This window comes from Somniosus microcephalus, unplaced genomic scaffold (genome assembly GCF_052327205.1).
Source record: "Somniosus microcephalus isolate GS21.2 unplaced genomic scaffold, FLI_Smic_1.0 unresolved_chr2, whole genome shotgun sequence".
In the NCBI taxonomy this organism is placed as follows: Eukaryota; Metazoa; Chordata; class Chondrichthyes; order Squaliformes; family Somniosidae; genus Somniosus; species Somniosus microcephalus.
The window spans coordinates 45208421-45224596 of NW_028225180.1; the positions used below are offsets into that span (position 1 = coordinate 45208421).

The following is a 16176-nucleotide window of genomic DNA, read 5'->3' on the forward strand; positions in this document are numbered from 1 at the left end:
CATTGGCCGACTGGGACCTGAGGTGATTCCGGGATGGGGGGGGGAACAGGGGGATAAGGCAAATGGGAGGGGGGCACACGAGCGGTGTCTGGTGGTGGCTGACGGTTTTAATGTGGGGCCGGGAGGAGCACGCCTGCTTCCTCCTGATTCACATTCAGGTAAGGATTTGTTTTAAAACTTAGTCTTTTGGTGGCGGCCTCCAACGGTCTCTTTAAGGACCCCTGGTTAGGCCTGGTGAGGCCGCGTGGAGACCTGGTCACCCTGAATTCAGCAGGCCCAAGGCCGGCAGCGTTCAGGAAAAGCCAGTCTCCGGCTTGGGTCCTAGAACAAGCGGTAGGCCCCTCATTAGCATATTCAAGGAACCTAACGCCTGTTTCAGGCGATCGCCAGGGACGCCTCTACAGTGCCCGAACCAATAAGGCGTCAGACGTGTTTCTGACGCTATTCGGACATGGAGGGTTGGCCCCCTAAATTGGACCCATTATCCGCCCAGAAAAAGGATGCAACGATGCCCAATTCCCCCCCACCCCGGGTGTCTGCAGTGGGAAAGTGTTCAATACCCAGTGCTGACCACGAGTGTAAAATACAGATATTTAAAAAATCTTGTACCACTATGAGTTTAAACAAGTTATCCGTTGCCTTTCTCCTGTTACTCGGTTATGCTCAAGTTTCCTCCATTTTAGCATAAATAGGATTTTCTTCCATTTTTAACAGGCCAGGTTGTGGATCATCTTCCTCCAGCTGGGACTGTGTCACCGTGTCTACCGGGCAGCTTATCAAAGAATAAATCTGCTCATTGGACAAAGCAACGGGATCCTCCTTACTGTCCTCTTTGGGCTGTGATTGGCCGTCTGGTTTGAGTTCAGTAGCTGAAGAGGTTTCAACCTGCCGTCCATGGTCCGTGTGGTCTCCGCCTAGATATTAAGAGAGGAGATCTCGTTTGATGGGTTCACTTCCAGTGGGGGACAGATAATGAAAGCGGACTGTCTCGTTACTTGAGATAAAGGTACAGGAGCTTTAGAACAGACACAGTGTTGACTGAGAGGATTATACTGAAAGATTGCAACTACTTACATTTTACTCCCTGGATTTCAGTTTTGCCTCCATCACTAGGAAAACAGAAAAGTAAACATGTGAATAATGAATAACATAAGATTCAAACAATATTAAACCGTTGTAAGTGGAGACTAGATTAGGTCACTTTCTCCCCAGGGCCTGGATTTGAGTCCAGCTCAGACTGAAATTCTCTCATTCATTTTCTCTCTCTGACTCTCTGATTGTCTCTCCGACTCTCTTTCTCTCTGTCTTTTTCTCTTTCTTTGTCTCTCTCTCTCTCTCACTGTCTCTCTCTGCCTATCTCCCTGTCTCTCTCTGTCTGTCTATCTCACTGTCTCTCGCTGTCTCTGTCTCTCTCCATTCTCTCTGTCTGTGTCTCTTCCCTGTCTCTATGTCTGTCTCTCTCCCTGTCTCTCTCTCTTTCTCTGTCTGTCTGTCTCTCTCTCATTGTCTCTCTCTGCCTGTCTCCCTGTCTCTCTCTCTGTTTGTCTATCTCACTGTCTCTCGCTGTCTCTGTCTCTCTCCATTCTCTCTGGCTCTCTGTCTGGTCTCTTCCCTGTCTCTATGTCTGTCTCTCTCCCTGTCTCTCTCTGTCTGTCTCTCTCTCATTGTCTCTCTCTGCCTGTCTCCTTGTCTCTCTCTCTGTCTGTCTGATGTGCCTCAATAATTCCGAGACTCGATGTTAGCGAAAGAAAACAAGGCTTTTATTAACTTAGAAGGTAACACGTAGTGGAGAGAGGTATCTTCCATCCGGAGGGCTGCAGTACTGGATATGAGGCCAGACTGAGCTTGCTTACATAGGGGCCATGTATGGGCAGAGCCCTACACACAACACATTCCAATATACAATACAATGGTGAGGAAACGGAACTGGGGGAAGGGAAATGAAACTGAAACCGACCACAGTCACAGGCAGTGATGAATGGAATATTTCATCACATTCACCCCTTCTATAGATTTAGTCTGTTCGGGGGTTTGATAGTCCTCTGCGACCGACGTGGCTGTTGCGGTGCCGCGGGTGTCGGCTGGGTGTCCCCAGTAGCCTCCTGGGTCTCTGCCGGGGGTGCCGCCAGGGTTGTTGAAGGGGTAGTTGGTGGGGGTGCCGTTGATCGATGTTCTTCCGGGGGTGATGAAAGAGTAGTGGGTGGGTAAGAGTTGCTGCGATCGTTGTCGCTGCTATCGCCGTGGTTGTTGTCGTTACCGGCTGGGGCGACGTCTTTTATGGACACGGTGTCCTCCCTTCCGTCGGCGTGCCGGACATATGCGTATTGGGGGTTGGCGTGGAGTAGGTACACTGGCTCCACGAGAGGGTCCGTCTTGTGGCCCCTCACATGCCTTCGCACGAATACCGGACCTGGGGTGGAGAGCCATGACGGCATGGATACGCCTGAGGTGGATTTCCGGGGAAAGACAAACATTCGTTCATGAGGCGTGGCATTAGTGGCAGTACACAATAGCGACCGTATCGAATGGAGCACATCCGAGAGGACTTCCTGCCAGCGGGAGATAGGGAGGCCCTTGGTCCTTAGAGCTAGAGTGACTGCTTTCCATACTGTCCCGTTCTCTCGCTCCACTTGGCCGTTACCCCGGGGGTTGTAGCTGGTGGTATGGCTCGTGGCGATCCCCCTGGACAGCATGTACTGGCGTAGCTCTTCACTCATGAAGGACGCCCCCCTATCCGTATGGATGTAGCTCGGCATACCGAACAGGCAGAACAGGCTGTTGAGGCATTTAATGACCGTGGCGCTGGTCATGTCTGGGCAGGGGAAGGCGAATGGGAAACGGGAGTATTCGTCCACAATGTTCAGGAAGTAAACATTGCGGTCGACGGACGGGAGGGGGCCCTTGAAATCTAAGCTGAGCCGCTCAAAGGGCCGTGTAGCTTTGATTAAGTGGGCTCTATCTGGGCGGTAGAACCGAGGCTTGCACTCAGTGCAAGTGCGGCAGTTCCTGGTCAGAGACCGAACTTCCTCAATCGAGTAGGGTAAGTTACGGGACTTTATGAAGTGGAACAGCCGCGTGACCCCTGGGTGGCAGAGGTCGTTGTGGAGGGTCTGTAGCCGATCCCCGGTGGCGCTGGCACACATCCCTCGTGAGAGGGCGTCAGGGGATTCGTTAAGGGCCCCTGGCCGGTAAATGATGTCATACTCGAAGGTGGAGAGCTCGATCCGCCACCTAAGAATCTTATCATTTTTAATCTTCCCCCTCTGTTTATTATTGAGCATAAACGCTACCGACCGCTGGTCGGTAAGTAGGGTGAAGCGTTTGCCGGCTAGGTAGTGGCGCCAGTGGCGCACTGCCTCCACGATGGCTTGGGCCTCCTTTTCCACGGAGGAGTGTCTGATCTTGGGCCATTGGAGGGTCCTCGAGAAGAAAGCTACGGGCCGCCCCGCCTGGTTGAGGGTGGCCGCCAAGGCGAAGTCAGACGCATCACTTTCCACTTGAAATGGGGTGTTCTCATCCACTGCCTGTAGCGTGGCCCGCTCAATATCCTGCTTAATGCTTTTGAAGGCGGCGTGGGCCTCAGCAGAGAGCGGAAAAGAGGATGCTTTCAAGAGGGGGCGGGCTTTGTCGGAGTAGTTGAGGACCCATTGGGAATAATAAGAAAATAACCCCAGGCACCTTTTCAGGGCTTTGGGAGTGTTGGGCAGGGGCAGCTCCCGTAGGGGGCGCGGTCTCTGCCGGGGGTGCCGCCAGCCGACACCCGCGGCACCGCAACAGCCACGTCGGTCGCAGAGGACTATCAAACCCCCGAACAGACTAAATCTATAGAAGGAGTGAATGTGATGAAATATTCCATTCATCACTGCCTGTGACTGTGGTCGGTTTCAGTTTCATTTCCCTTCCCCCAGTTCCGTTAACGGACAATTGTACCGTGCAGTAACCCAGAATGGTCGATGTCTGGGTTTTATCAGCCATAGAGATGGTACCCTGAGTAGGGACCACCTTTAGGGAGAGTTGTTGTGCCAGTTCAGGGTGGATAAAGCTCTCCGTGCTTCCACTGTCAATTAAACATTTAACCCTGCACCCGTTTACCTCGATGTCCACCATTGATTTGGATAGCGGGTGCGGCCTGGTCTGGTCCACTGTGACCGATGCCACTGTAGGGCCCTGATCGAGACAAGATGGCGTCCACGCTGTCTGCTCATAAGATGGCGGACCCCACGAGGTCGGGCAAGCTGGCGTCCAAGATGGCCGCTCCCACAGCGCGCACGCGGCGGTGGCGGGTTTTCCGGCGGTTGGTTTTCCGGCGGGGTTCCCTCTGCACACCTTCCCGAAGTGCCCCTTCTTACCGCACTTAAAGCAGGTGGTGCCTTTCGCCGGGCACAGGTTTCTGGTGTGCTTTGGCTGCCCGCAGAAGTAGCAGTTGGGTCCCCGATGCGTCGCGGCTGTCGTAGGGCTTCTGGGGGGAGAGCGGGGCCCCGACGGTGTCGGGCTGCCGGGCAGGGAAGATGCCTTCCAAGATGGCGGCGCCCTTGGTGCACACGTGGCGGCGTGGACGGCGCGGGCTGAAGAGTAGGCGTCCGAGTTTCTCTGGGCCACATCCAGGGATCGCGCGGTGTCCGCAGCCTGTTTCAGGTCCAATCCCGTTTTTTCCAGCAGTCTTTGCCGGATGTAAGTGGAGCTGAGGCCTGTGATAAAGGCATCGCGAACAAGCTCGTCAGTGTGCACTGCGGCTTTTACATCTCGGCACTTGCAGTCTTTGCCAAGCATTTTCAGGGTGCCTAGGAACTCCTCCACCGATTCCCCAGGTCGCTGTGCGCGAGTAGCGAGCAGATGCCTAGCATACACCTCATTCGTAGGCTGCTGGTAATGCGCCTTTAAGATGTCGCAGGCGGCCAGGTACGTGTCGGCGTCTTGGATGGGGGGTAAACCCGGTGGCTTACCCAATTCCGCAGAATTCCGAGTTTCATACTCGCAGCGTCCGTAGCGTCTTTGACGGCTGCGGAATTGTCCAGGAAGAATTCCATACACATAAACCAGTGTCCGAAGCGTGCTGATGCTTCCGGAGCATGCTGATCCAAATCCAAACGTTCGTGTTTCAGGAGTTGATCCATTGTGTTGAAAAATAAGTTAATAAAATTGATGTGCCTCAATAATTCCGAGACTCGATGTTAGCGAAAGAAAACAAGGCTTTTATTAACTTAGAAGGTAACACGTAGTGGAGAGAGGTATCTTCCATCCGGAGGGCTGCAGTACTGGATATGAGGCCAGACTGAGCTTGCTTACATAGGGGCCAGGTATGGGCGGAGCCCTACACACAACACATTCCAATATACAATACAATGGTGAGGAAACGGAACTGGGGGAAGGGAAATGAAACTGAAACCGACCACAGTCACAGGCAGTGATGAATGGAATATTTCATCACACTGTCTATCTCACTTCTCTTTTGCTGTCTCTCTGTCTCTCTCCATTCTCTCTGTCTCTGTCTCTCTGTGTCTGTCATTCCCTCCCTGTCTCTATGTCTGTCTCACTGTCTCTCTCCCTGACTCTCTCTCCCTGTCTCTCTCTCTCTTTCTCTGTGTCACTCTCTGTCTGTCTGTCTCTCTCCCTGTCTCTTTCTCTGTGTTGCTCTCTGTCTGTCTCTCTGTCTCTGTATCTCTGTCACTCTCTGTCTCTCTCTCCCTATCTCTATCTCTCTTTGTCTCCCTCTCTCTCTCTCTTTGTCTCTCTCACTGTCTTTGCTGTGTGAGCAGTCCTCTCTGCAATGAGTTTTCACAGTCCCAATCCAGTTCCTTGCCTAAAACTGCGCATCATTCAGTAAAATATTTGGACTAAATTGATCATTATGGTCAGATAAGCCGAAATATTGTCCTGAGAAAGTTTTAAAAAAATAACTTCACACGGGCACAGTGAAAGGAGCTATTCTGATGTTGGGATAAAGGAGCACTATCAGGTCAGAGGGCAGAGGGCAGAGTGCTTTACACGGCCTCTAGCCATTCTATACCTGACTTAGAACTGTTCGGTTGTGAGATTGGCTGCAAAACCTAGAAATGTTTTATGCTGGGTGGTGGAATAGATTAGTACGGCCCTTTAATATTTTAGGATCTGCCAAGTCCAGATTACTAGGAATAAAAGTCCTCTTTCTATATCTCCCTGGTCTCTATCTCTGTCTGTCTCTGTCGCAGTCTCTGTCTGTCTCTGTCTCTTTGTCTTTCTCTGTCTCTTTCTCTCTCTCTCTCTTTCTCGCTAAGGGTCCTTGATGAAATGAATTTGGTCATCTCGATCCAGTTTGTAGTGCGTGTGAGCCACAGTACAAAACTACCCCTAAATTGGCACTTTCACTCAAACAGACCATGAGGTGTGAGAAGTGAAATGTCTGAGCGCCCTCCTGAGTTTGGAGTTGAGGAGCATTGTTGGGACAGTCCCAAGGGAGCTTTACACTGCCCCTAATCTGGAGTGCTCCAAATGATACTGTGTGGCCGCAGTGGAAAAGTGACCCATTTGCAGAGTGGGCTCCCCTCACCTTCATTACATTAACAATCTCCGAACCCTCCATCCCAAAACCCGTGGTCAGTGTTGAACGTTGCCGGGGCCGACAGCTGTCACTCTGCTTACCCTTTAACCACTGACTCTTCGATCAAACAGTACATATGCTCTGTAGAGTCAGACTTTGGGCCAGTGCTCTCCATTCCTTCACCAGGCCTTGGCTGGCTCGATGGCGTTGGAACTCTCGTCACCGAGTACACAACATGCTCGTTGTCATCGCTCTGATCCCTTCTGGGAACCACAGAGTACGGGAAACCTAGACAGAAGGACGGGTAGACGATGTGTGCTTTTAGTTTCAGCTCTCAAAGGGACAGGCTCGGAAGAGTTGGGCAGTAATTCTAGTCACTTACATTCAGCCACCTGTGTCAGCTGCACATCACCGGCCCTACAGTTAGTAAAGAAAAGCAACCTGTAAATGTTCCATTAAATGAGGAAAACTATACAGAAAGTCTGCCCGAAAACTGAACAAATCCCATCCCTACCTGGGTCCTGGTGCTGAGGATCCTTCACAACACATGCCATAAGATTGGAAAGATAAATTTAAAAATCTTTGTAAGGAGTCTGCACTTACAATTTTCTAGATTTAGATCAAACATTTTAAAGCTCTTGCTTACCTTTGGCAGATTGTCGTTTCCTTCGGATTATGCAAAGTGCCCCAACAATGCAAAGTACCCCAACAATGCAAATGATCACAACCGCACACGCTATGGTTACTTTCACAGGTGTGACAGTGTCTGGACCTGCAGAGGAGAAGCAACATTAAGTTCAGTCTGTGCAATCCCGTGATATATGTAGAGCTGATCACACTGGTTACCTGGGCTGAGGAACAGACATTTTCAGTTAGAATCTGGAATAGTGCAATGGCAAAGAAAGGAAATTGAACCAACTTATAACAGGTACAAACTGGACAACTTATCTGGAATCTATCAGCTTAAATTTTTTTTATTCATTCATGGGATGTGGGCGTTATTGACAAGGCCAACATTTATTGCCCATCCCTAATTGCCCTTGAGAAGGTGGTGGTGAGCCGCCTTCTTGAACCGCTGCAGTCCGTGTGGTGAAGGTACTCCCACAGTGCTGTTAGGGAGGGAGTTCCAGGATTTTGACCCAGCGACGATGAAAGAACGGCGATGTATTTCCAGGTCAGGCTGGTGTGTGACTTGGAGGTGAACTTGGAGGTGGTGGTGTTTCCATGCACCTGCTGCCCTTGTCCTTCTAGGTGGAAGAGGTCGCGGGTTTGGGAGGTGCTGTCGAAGAAGCCTTGGCGAGTTGCTGCAGTGCATCTTGTAGAGGGTGCACACTGCAGCCACAGTATGCCGTTGGTGGAGGGAGTGAATGTTTAAGGTGGGGGATGGGGTGCCAATCAAGCGGGCTGCTTTGTCCTGGATGGTGTTGAGCTTCTTGAGTGTTGTTGGAGCTGCACTCATCCAGGCAAGTGGAGAGTATTCCATCACACTCCTTACTTGTGCTTTGTAGATAGGCTTTGGGGAGTCAGGAGGTGAGACACTTGCTGCAGAATACCCAGCCTCTGACCTGCTCTTGTAGCCACAGTATTTATGTGACTGTTCAAGTTACGTTTCTGGTCAATGGTGACCCCCAGGATGTTGATGGTGGGGGATTCGGCAATGGTAATGCCGTTGAATGTTAAGGGAAGGTGGTTAGACTCTTTCTTGTTGGAGATGGTCATTGCCTGGCACTTATGTGGCACGAATGTTACTTGCCACTTATCAGCCCAAGCCTGAGTGTTGTTCAGGTCTTGCTGCATGTGGGCAAGGGCTGCTTCATTATCTGAGGGGTTGCGAATGGAATTGAACACTGCAGTCATCAGCGAACATCCCCACTTCTAAACCTTATGATGGAGGGAAGGTCATTGATGAAGCAGCTGAAGATGGTTGGGCCTAGGACACTGCCCTGTGGAACTCCTGCAATGATGTCCTGGGGCTGAGATGATTGGCCTCCAACAACCATAACCACCTTCCTTTGTGCTAGGTATGACTCCAGCCAGTGGAGAGTTTTCCCCCTGATTCCCATTGACTTCAGTTTTACTAGGGCTCCTTGATGCCACACTTGGTCAAATGCTGCCTTAATGTCAAGGGCAGTCACTCTTACCTCCCCTCTGGAATTCAGCTTTTGTCCATGTTTGGACCAAGGTTGTAATGAGGTCTGGAGCCAAGTGGTCCTTGTTGAACCTAAACTGGGCATCAGTGAGCAGTGCTGCTTAATAGTACTGTCGACAACATATTCCATCACTTTGCTGATGATTGAGAGTAGACTGATGGGGGGGGGAATTGACTGTTTTGGATTTGTACTGCTTTTTGAAGACAGGACATACCCGGGCAATTTTCCACTTTGTTGGGTAGATGCCAGTGTTGTAGCTGTACTGGAACAGCTTGGCTAGAAGTGTGGCTAGTTCTGGAGCACAAATCTTCAGCACGACAGCCGGGATGTTGTCGGGGCCCATAGCCTTTGCTGTATCCAGTGCGCTCAGCCGTTTCTTGATATCACATGGAGTGCATCAAATTGGCTGAAGACTGGCTTCTGTGATGGTGGGGACCACAGGAGGAGGCCGAGATGAATCATCCACTCGCCATTTCTGGCTGAAGATGGTTGCAAACGCTTCAGCCTAGCCTTTTGCACTACTTACGTGCTGGGCCCTGACATCATTGAAATGGGGATGTTCATGGAGCCTCCATGGAGAGATGCATCTGTGACAGGTAGATTGGTGAGGACGAGGTCAAGTATGTTTTTCCCTCGTGTTGGTTCTTTCACCACCCGCCGCTGACAGCTATGTCGTTCAGGTCTTGGCCAGCTCAGTCAGTAGTGGTGCTACCGAGCCACTTGGTGATGGATATTGAAGTCGCCCACCCAGAGTACATTCTGTGCCCTTGCTACCCTCAGTGCTTCTTCCAAGTGTTGTTCAATGTGGAGGAGTACTGATTCATCAGCTGAGGGAGGGCGGTAGGTGGTAATCAGCAGGAGGTTTCCTTGCCCATGTTTGATCTGATGCCATGAGACCTCTTGGGGTCAGGGAGTCAATGTTGAGGACTCAAAGGGCTACTCCCTTTCGACTGTATACCACTGTGCTGTCATCTCTGATGGGTCTGTCTTGCCTGAGGGACAGGACATACTAAGGGATGGTGATGGAGGAGCCTGAGACATTTTGTGAAAGAATTATTTATATTATATACTAGCTGGGGGTGCCCAGCAGTGCCGAGGCTTTTTTGAGGGCATGTTGTTGTTGGAAGAGAGAGAGGGAGCAACTGGGTGGAAGAGAGAGAGGGAGCGACTGGGGGGAAGAGAGAGAGGGAGCGACTGGGGGGAAGAGAGAGTGGGAGCGACTGGGGGGAAGAGAGAGAGAGAGAGTGGGAGTGCGTGAGAGAGAGAGAGAGAGAGACTGGGAGTGAGAGAGAGACTGGGAGTGTGTGAGTGAGAGAGAGACTGGGAGTGTGTGAGGGAGAGAGATTGGGAGTGTGAGAGAGAGAGAGACTGGGAGTGAGAGAGAGAGAGAGAAACTGGGAGTGAGAGAGAGAGAGAGAGACTGGGAGTGAGAGAGAGAGAGAGAGAGAGACTGGGAGTGTGAGAGAGAGAGAGAGAAAGACTGGGAGTGTGAGAGAGAGAGAGAGAGTGGGAGTGTGTGAGAGAGAGAGAGAGAGACTGGGAGTGTGAGAGAGAGACTGGGAGTGTGAGAGAGAGAGAGAGACTGGGAGTGTGAGAGAGAGAGAGAGAGACTGGGAGTGTGAGAGAGAGAGAGAGAGAGTGGGAGTTTGAGAGAGAGAGAGAGAGAGAGAGACTGGGAGTGTGAGAGAGAGACTGGGAGTGTGAGAGAGAGAGAGAGAGAGACTGGGAGTGTGAGAGAGAGAGAGAGATTGGGAGTGTGAGAGAGATTGGGAGTGTGAGAGAGAGAGAGACTGGGAGTGTGAGAGAGAGAGAGAGATTGGGAGTGAGAGAGAGAGATTGGGAGTGTAAGAGAGAGAGACTGGGAGTGTGAGAGAGAGGGAGATTGGGAGTATGAGAGAGAGAGAGAGACTGGGCCGCCACGGCTGCTCACCTGGTGGCTTTGGGTCGGGTTCTGGGGCAGGGCTGTTGACGCCGTGGGGAAGTTTTGTGCGCGGCGGCTCCCGGCACGGACCGCCGCGGCCGGTCACCTGGTGGCTTTGGGTCCGGCTCTCAGGCGGCGCGGTTGACGCCGCGGGGAGCCCCGGGAGCGGGCCAAAGGGGTGAAAGCCAGAGTGAGTCCCCGGGCCGCAACCACAAACTGAGCCGAACCCTGATGCTGTTGGCCAAGGCGAAGACGGTGACCTGGTCACGGAAATGAACGGCCTTCAGCAGGTTCCGGGCATTCTCTAAACTGGCGACTAAAACAAATCGATCGGCGTCCGCCTCGGGCCCAGGGGGCTGCGGCATCGCGCCAGGAATCCACTCAACTCAAGGCCCAGGCTTCCCGGGCTGCTAGGCCGCACCCGGCGCCGGCACAGCCGCTCAAAATGGCCGTCAAAGTAGGCGAGCCTCCGGGCGAAGGGCAGGGGATCACTTCATTTCTAACTGTTCCTAAATACAATTTAAAACTGAAATAAATTGTTCTTTTCCTTAGTTCCCTAACACACAGAAAGTGGCAAAAATAAATAAAGTTAGGAATCAAGATGACGGCCACTCACCTCCGGTCAGAAGGATTAGGCCCGCCCACACACGCAATGTGACGCACCGATTGGTCAACCATCAGGTCACTGAACTGTAGGATTGGTCAATCATCACGTCACTCAACTGTAGGATGGCCCGCCCGCACACGCAATGAACCCGCCCCCGTGACGCAGCGATTGGTCGACCGTCAGGTCGCTCGACTGTACGATTGGTCAACCGTCACATCACTCAATGCTAATGAGGGGATAATGAGCAGAATTTTGAACATTTTTTGGATACCGTCGGCACAATTTTTATCTCACCGAAAAGTAAATATGCTTATGACTGTTCCGGAATCGTAAGCATTCTTTTGATGTAACACGCGTGTAGGTATGCGCTATAACTTTCGAGTGTATAGAGTACAGACAGACAGAAGAGCAATTATATATATAGACTAGCTGGGGGTGCCCGGCGGTGCCGAGGCTTTTTTGAGGGCATGTTGTTGTTGGAAGAGAGAGAGGGAGCGACTGGGGGGAAGAGAGAGAGGGAAGGAGAGAGAGAGAGAGATGGAAGGAGAGAGAGATGGAAGGAGAGAGAGAGAGAGGGAAGGAGAGAGAGAGAGGGAAGGAGAGAGAGAGAGAGGGAGAGAAGGAGAGAGAGAGAGATGGAAGGAGAGAGAGAGAGAGAGATGGAAGGAGAGAGAGAGAGATGGAAGGAGAGAGAGAGAGATGGAAGGAGAGAGAGAGAGGGGGAAGGAGAGAGAGAGGGAAGGAGAGAGAGAAAGGGAAGGAGAGAGAGGGAAGGAGAGAGAGAGAGAGGGAAGGAGAGAGAGAGGGAAGGAGAGAGAGAGAGGGAAGGAGAGAGAGAGAGGGAAGGAGAGAGAGAGCGAGAGAGAGGGAAGGAGAGAGAGAGGGAAAGAGAGAGAGGGAAGGAGAGAGAGGGGGAAGGAGAGAGAGGGGGAAGGAGAGAGGGGGAAGGAGAGAGAGAGGGGGGAAGGAGAGAGAGGGGGGAAGGAGAGAGAGAGAGACGGGCTGAGAGAGAGAGAGACTGGGGGAGAGAGAGAGAGAGAGAGACTGGGGGAGAAGAGAGAGAGAGAGATTGGGGGGAGAAGAGAAAGAGAGAGAGATTGGGGGGAAGAGAGAGAGAGACTGGGAGTGTGAGAGAGAGGGAGAGAGACTGGAAGTGTGTGAGAGAGAGAGAGACTGGGAGTGAGAGAGAGAGAGAGAGAGAGACTGGGAGTGTGAGAGAGAGAGAGTCTGGGAGTGTGAGAGAGTGGGAGTGTGTGTGAGAGAGAGAGAGAGACTGGGAGTGTGAGAGAGAGAGAGAGAGAGACTGGGAGTGTGAGAGAGAGAGAGAGAGAGACTGGGAGTGTGAGAGAGAGAGAGGGAGTGTGAGAGAGAGAGTGGGAGTGTGTGAGAGAGAGAGAGGGAGTGTGAGAGAGAGAGAGAGAGAGAGTGGGAGTGTGTGTGAGAGAGAGAGAGAGTGGGAGTGTGTGACAGAGAGATAGAGAGAGTGGGAGTGTGTGAGAGAGAGAGAGACTGGGAGTGAGAGAGAGAGAGACTGGGAGTGTGTGAGAGAGAGAGACTGGGAGTGTGTGAGAGAGAGACTGGGAGTGAGAGAGAGATAGAGAGAGAGAGACTGGGAGTGAGAGAGAGAGAGACTGGGGGAGAAGAGAGAGAGAGAGATTGGGGGGAGAAGAGAAAGAGAGAGAGATTGGGGGGAAGAGAGAGAGAGACTGGGAGTGTGAGAGAGAGGGAGAGAGACTGGAAGTGTGTGAGAGAGAGAGAGACTGGGAGTGAGAGAGAGAGAGAGAGAGAGAGACTGGGAGTGTGAGAGAGAGAGAGTCTGGGAGTGTGAGAGAGTGGGAGTGTGTGTGTGAGAGAGAGAGAGACTGGGAGTGTGAGAGAGAGAGAGAGACTGGGAGTGTGAGAGAGAGAGAGAGAGACTGGGAGTGTGAGAGAGAGAGAGGGAGTGTGAGAGAGAGAGTGGGAGTGTGTGAGAGAGAGAGAGGGAGTGTGAGAGAGAGAGAGAGAGAGAGAGTGGGAGTGTGTGAGAGAGAGAGAGAGTGGGAGTGTGTGACAGAGAGATAGAGAGAGTGGGAGTGTGTGAGAGAGAGAGAGACTGGGAGTGAGAGAGAGAGAGACTGGGAGTGTGTGAGAGAGAGAGACTGGGAGTGTGTGAGAGAGAGACTGGGAGTGAGAGAGAGATAGAGAGAGAGACTGGGAGTGAGAGAGAGAGAGAGAGAGAGACTGGGAGTGAGAGAGAGAGAGACTGGGAGTGTGTGCGAGAGAGAGACTGGGAGTGTGTGAGAGAGAGACTGGGAGTGAGAGAGAGATAGAGAGAGAGAGACTGGGAGTGAGAGAGAGAGAGAGAGAGGGAGACTGGGAGTGTGAGAGAGAGAGAGAGAGAGAGAGACTGGGAGTGTGAGAGAGAGAGAGAGAGACTGGGAGTGAGAGAGAGAGAGACTGGGAGTGAGAGAGAGAGAGAGAGAGACTGGGAGTGGGAGAGAGAGAGAGAGACTGGGAGTGTGAGAGAGAGAGAGAGAGAGAGACTGGGAGTGTGAGAGAGAGAGAGGGAGACTGGGAGTGAGAGAGAGAGAGACTGGGAGTGAGAGAGAGAGAGAGAGATTGGGAGTGAGAGAGAGAGAGAGAGACTGGGAATGTGAGAGAGAGAGACTGGGAGTGTGAGAGAGAGAGAGAGACTGGGAGTGAGAGAGAGAGAGAGAGAGACTGGAAGTGTGAGAGAGAGAGAGGGAGAGAGAGTGGAGTGTGTGAGAGAGAGGGAGAGTGGGAGTGTGAGAGAGAGAGAGAGTGGGAGTGTGTGAGAGAGAGAGAGAGAGAGTGGGAGTGTGAGAGAGAGAGTGGGAGTGTGTGAGAGAGAGAGAGAGTGTGTGAGAGAGAGAGAGAGAGAGAGTGGGAGTGTCTGTGAGAGAGAGAGAGAGAGAGTGGGAGGTGTGTGAGAGAGAGTGGGAGTGGGTGTGTGTGAGAGAGAGAGAGTGAGTGTGAGAGAGGAGTGTGTGATGAGTGTGTGAGAGAGTGAGAGACTGGGAGTGTGTGAGAGAGAGAGACTGGGAGTGTGAGAGAGAGAGAGAGATGGGAGTGTGTGAGAGAGAGAGTGGGTGTGAGAGAGAGAGAGAGTGGGAGTGTGTGAGAGAGAGAGAGAGAGGGGAGTGTGTGAGAGAGAGAGAGAGTGGGAGTGTGAGAGAGAGAGAGACTGGGAGTGTGTGAGAGAGAGAGATGGAGTGTGAGAGTGAGAGGATGGAGTGTGTGAGAGTGAGAGAGTGGGTGTGTGAGAGAGAGAGAGAGAGAGTGGGAGTGTGTGTGAGAGTGGGAGGGTGTGAGTGAGTGAGTGTGGGGAGTGTGTGAGAGAGAGAGAGTGGGAGTGTGTGAGAGAGAGATGAGTGGGTGTGTGTGAGTGTGTGTGTGAGTGGGTGGGGTGTGTGAGAGAGAGTGAGTGGGTGTGGAGTGTGTGAGAGAGAGTGGGAGTGTGTGTGAGAGAGAGAGAGAGAGTGGAGTGGGTGTGTGAGAGGAGTGAGTGGAGTGTGTGAGTGAGAGAGAGACTGGGAGTGTGGAGAGAGAGAGAGAGTGGAGGGTGTGAGAGAGAGAGAGGGAGTGGGTGTGAGAGAGTGAGGGAGTGGGTGTGTGTGAGTGAGGAGGGTGTGTGAGTGAGTGTTGGGTGGGTGTGTTGAGAGTGTGTGGTGTGAGTGTGAGGTGGGGTGTGTGTGTGTGAGAGGGTGTGTGTGTGTGTGATTGGGGTGTGTGTTGTGTTGTTGGTGTAGGGTGAGTGGTGTGTGGGTTGAGGGTGTGTGTGTGGTGTGGTGTTGTAGGGTGGTTGTGTGTGTGTTGTGGTGTTGGTTGGGTGTGTGTGTGTTGTGTTGAGGTGTGGGTTTGTGTAGTGGTTGGGTGTGTTTGTGGGTGGGTGTTGTGTGGGGTGGGTTGTGTGGTGGTTGGGTGGGTTTGGTGTGTGTTGTGTGAGGTGGGGTTGTGTGTTAGGTGGTGTTGGGTGTGGGAGGTGTGTGTGTGGGTGGGTTGTGTGTGTGGTGGGGGTTGTGTGTGAGGTGTTGAGAGGTGGTGTTGTGTGTGGGGGTGGGGTTGTTGTGTGTGTAGGGTGGGGTGTTGGTGGGTGGGTGTGGGTTGTTTGGGGTGGGTGTGGTTGTGTGGTTGGTGGGGGGTGTTGTGGGTAGGTTTGGTGTGTGGGTGGGGTTTGTTGTGTAGGGTGTGTTGTTGTGAGTGGGGTTTGTGGGGGTGGGGTGTTGTTGGTGGGGTTGGTGTTGTGGGGGTGGGTTGTGTTGGGTGGGGTTTGGGTTGTGTGGGGTGGGTTGTTTGGGTGGGGTTGTGTGTTGGGGTAGGGGTGTGTTGTGTTAGTGGGTGTGTTGGTGGGGTGGTTTGGGGTGGTGGTGGGTTGTGTGGTGGGTTGTGTTGTAGGTGGGGTTTGTGTTGTAGGGGGTGGTTTGTGTTTGGTGGTGTGTGTTTGGGTGGGGTTGTTTGTTGGGGTGGTGTTTGGTGTGTGTGTGGGTGTTGTGTTGGGTGGGGTTTGTTGGGGTGGGTTTTGTTGTGGTGGGTGTGTTTTGGGGTGGTGTGAGAGAGATTAGTATTATTGAGTGGTGTTTTTGTTTGAGGAGTGAGTAGAATTGAGAGAGTGAGAGATATAGAGATTGAGAGAGAGAGAGATATAGAAATGTGAGAGAGAGAGATATAGAGATTGAGAGAGAGAGAGATATAGAATTGAGAGAGAGAGATATAGAAATTGAGAGAGAGAGAGATATAGATATTGAGAGAGAGTGAGATTAGTAGAATGAGAGAGAGAGAGATGTATAGAAATGAGAGAGAGAGAGATATAGAATGGAGAGAGAGAGAGATATAGAAATGAGAGAGAGAGATATAGAAATTGAGAGAGAGATATAGAAATTGAGAGAGAGAGATATAGAATGAGAGAGAGAGAGATAGAGAATTGAGAGAGAGAGATATAGAAATTGAGAGAGAGAGATATAGAAATTGAGATGAGAGATAG

At 52.0% G+C, this 16176-nt stretch overlaps 1 protein-coding gene across 1 annotated transcript in view; it reads right to left on the bottom strand.

Moving 5' to 3' along the window:
• Window positions 1–44: 44 nt before the first annotated feature.
• The window catches only part of LOC147092595 (uncharacterized), a 123574-nt gene continuing 107442 nt past the window's right edge, over window positions 45–16176 (bottom strand). Inside the window, exons 2-7 of the mRNA XM_085975646.1 lie at window positions 7164–7289; window positions 7032–7053; window positions 6900–6934; window positions 6619–6805; window positions 1075–1109; window positions 45–914 (exon numbers count right to left, since the gene is read on the bottom strand). Of these exons, the coding sequence (XP_085831772.1) occupies window positions 664–914; window positions 1075–1109; window positions 6619–6805; window positions 6900–6934; window positions 7032–7053; window positions 7164–7289 (656 nt within the window). The 3' untranslated portion in view covers window positions 45–663. The remainder of the gene's footprint in view (window positions 915–1074; window positions 1110–6618; window positions 6806–6899; window positions 6935–7031; window positions 7054–7163; window positions 7290–16176) is intronic.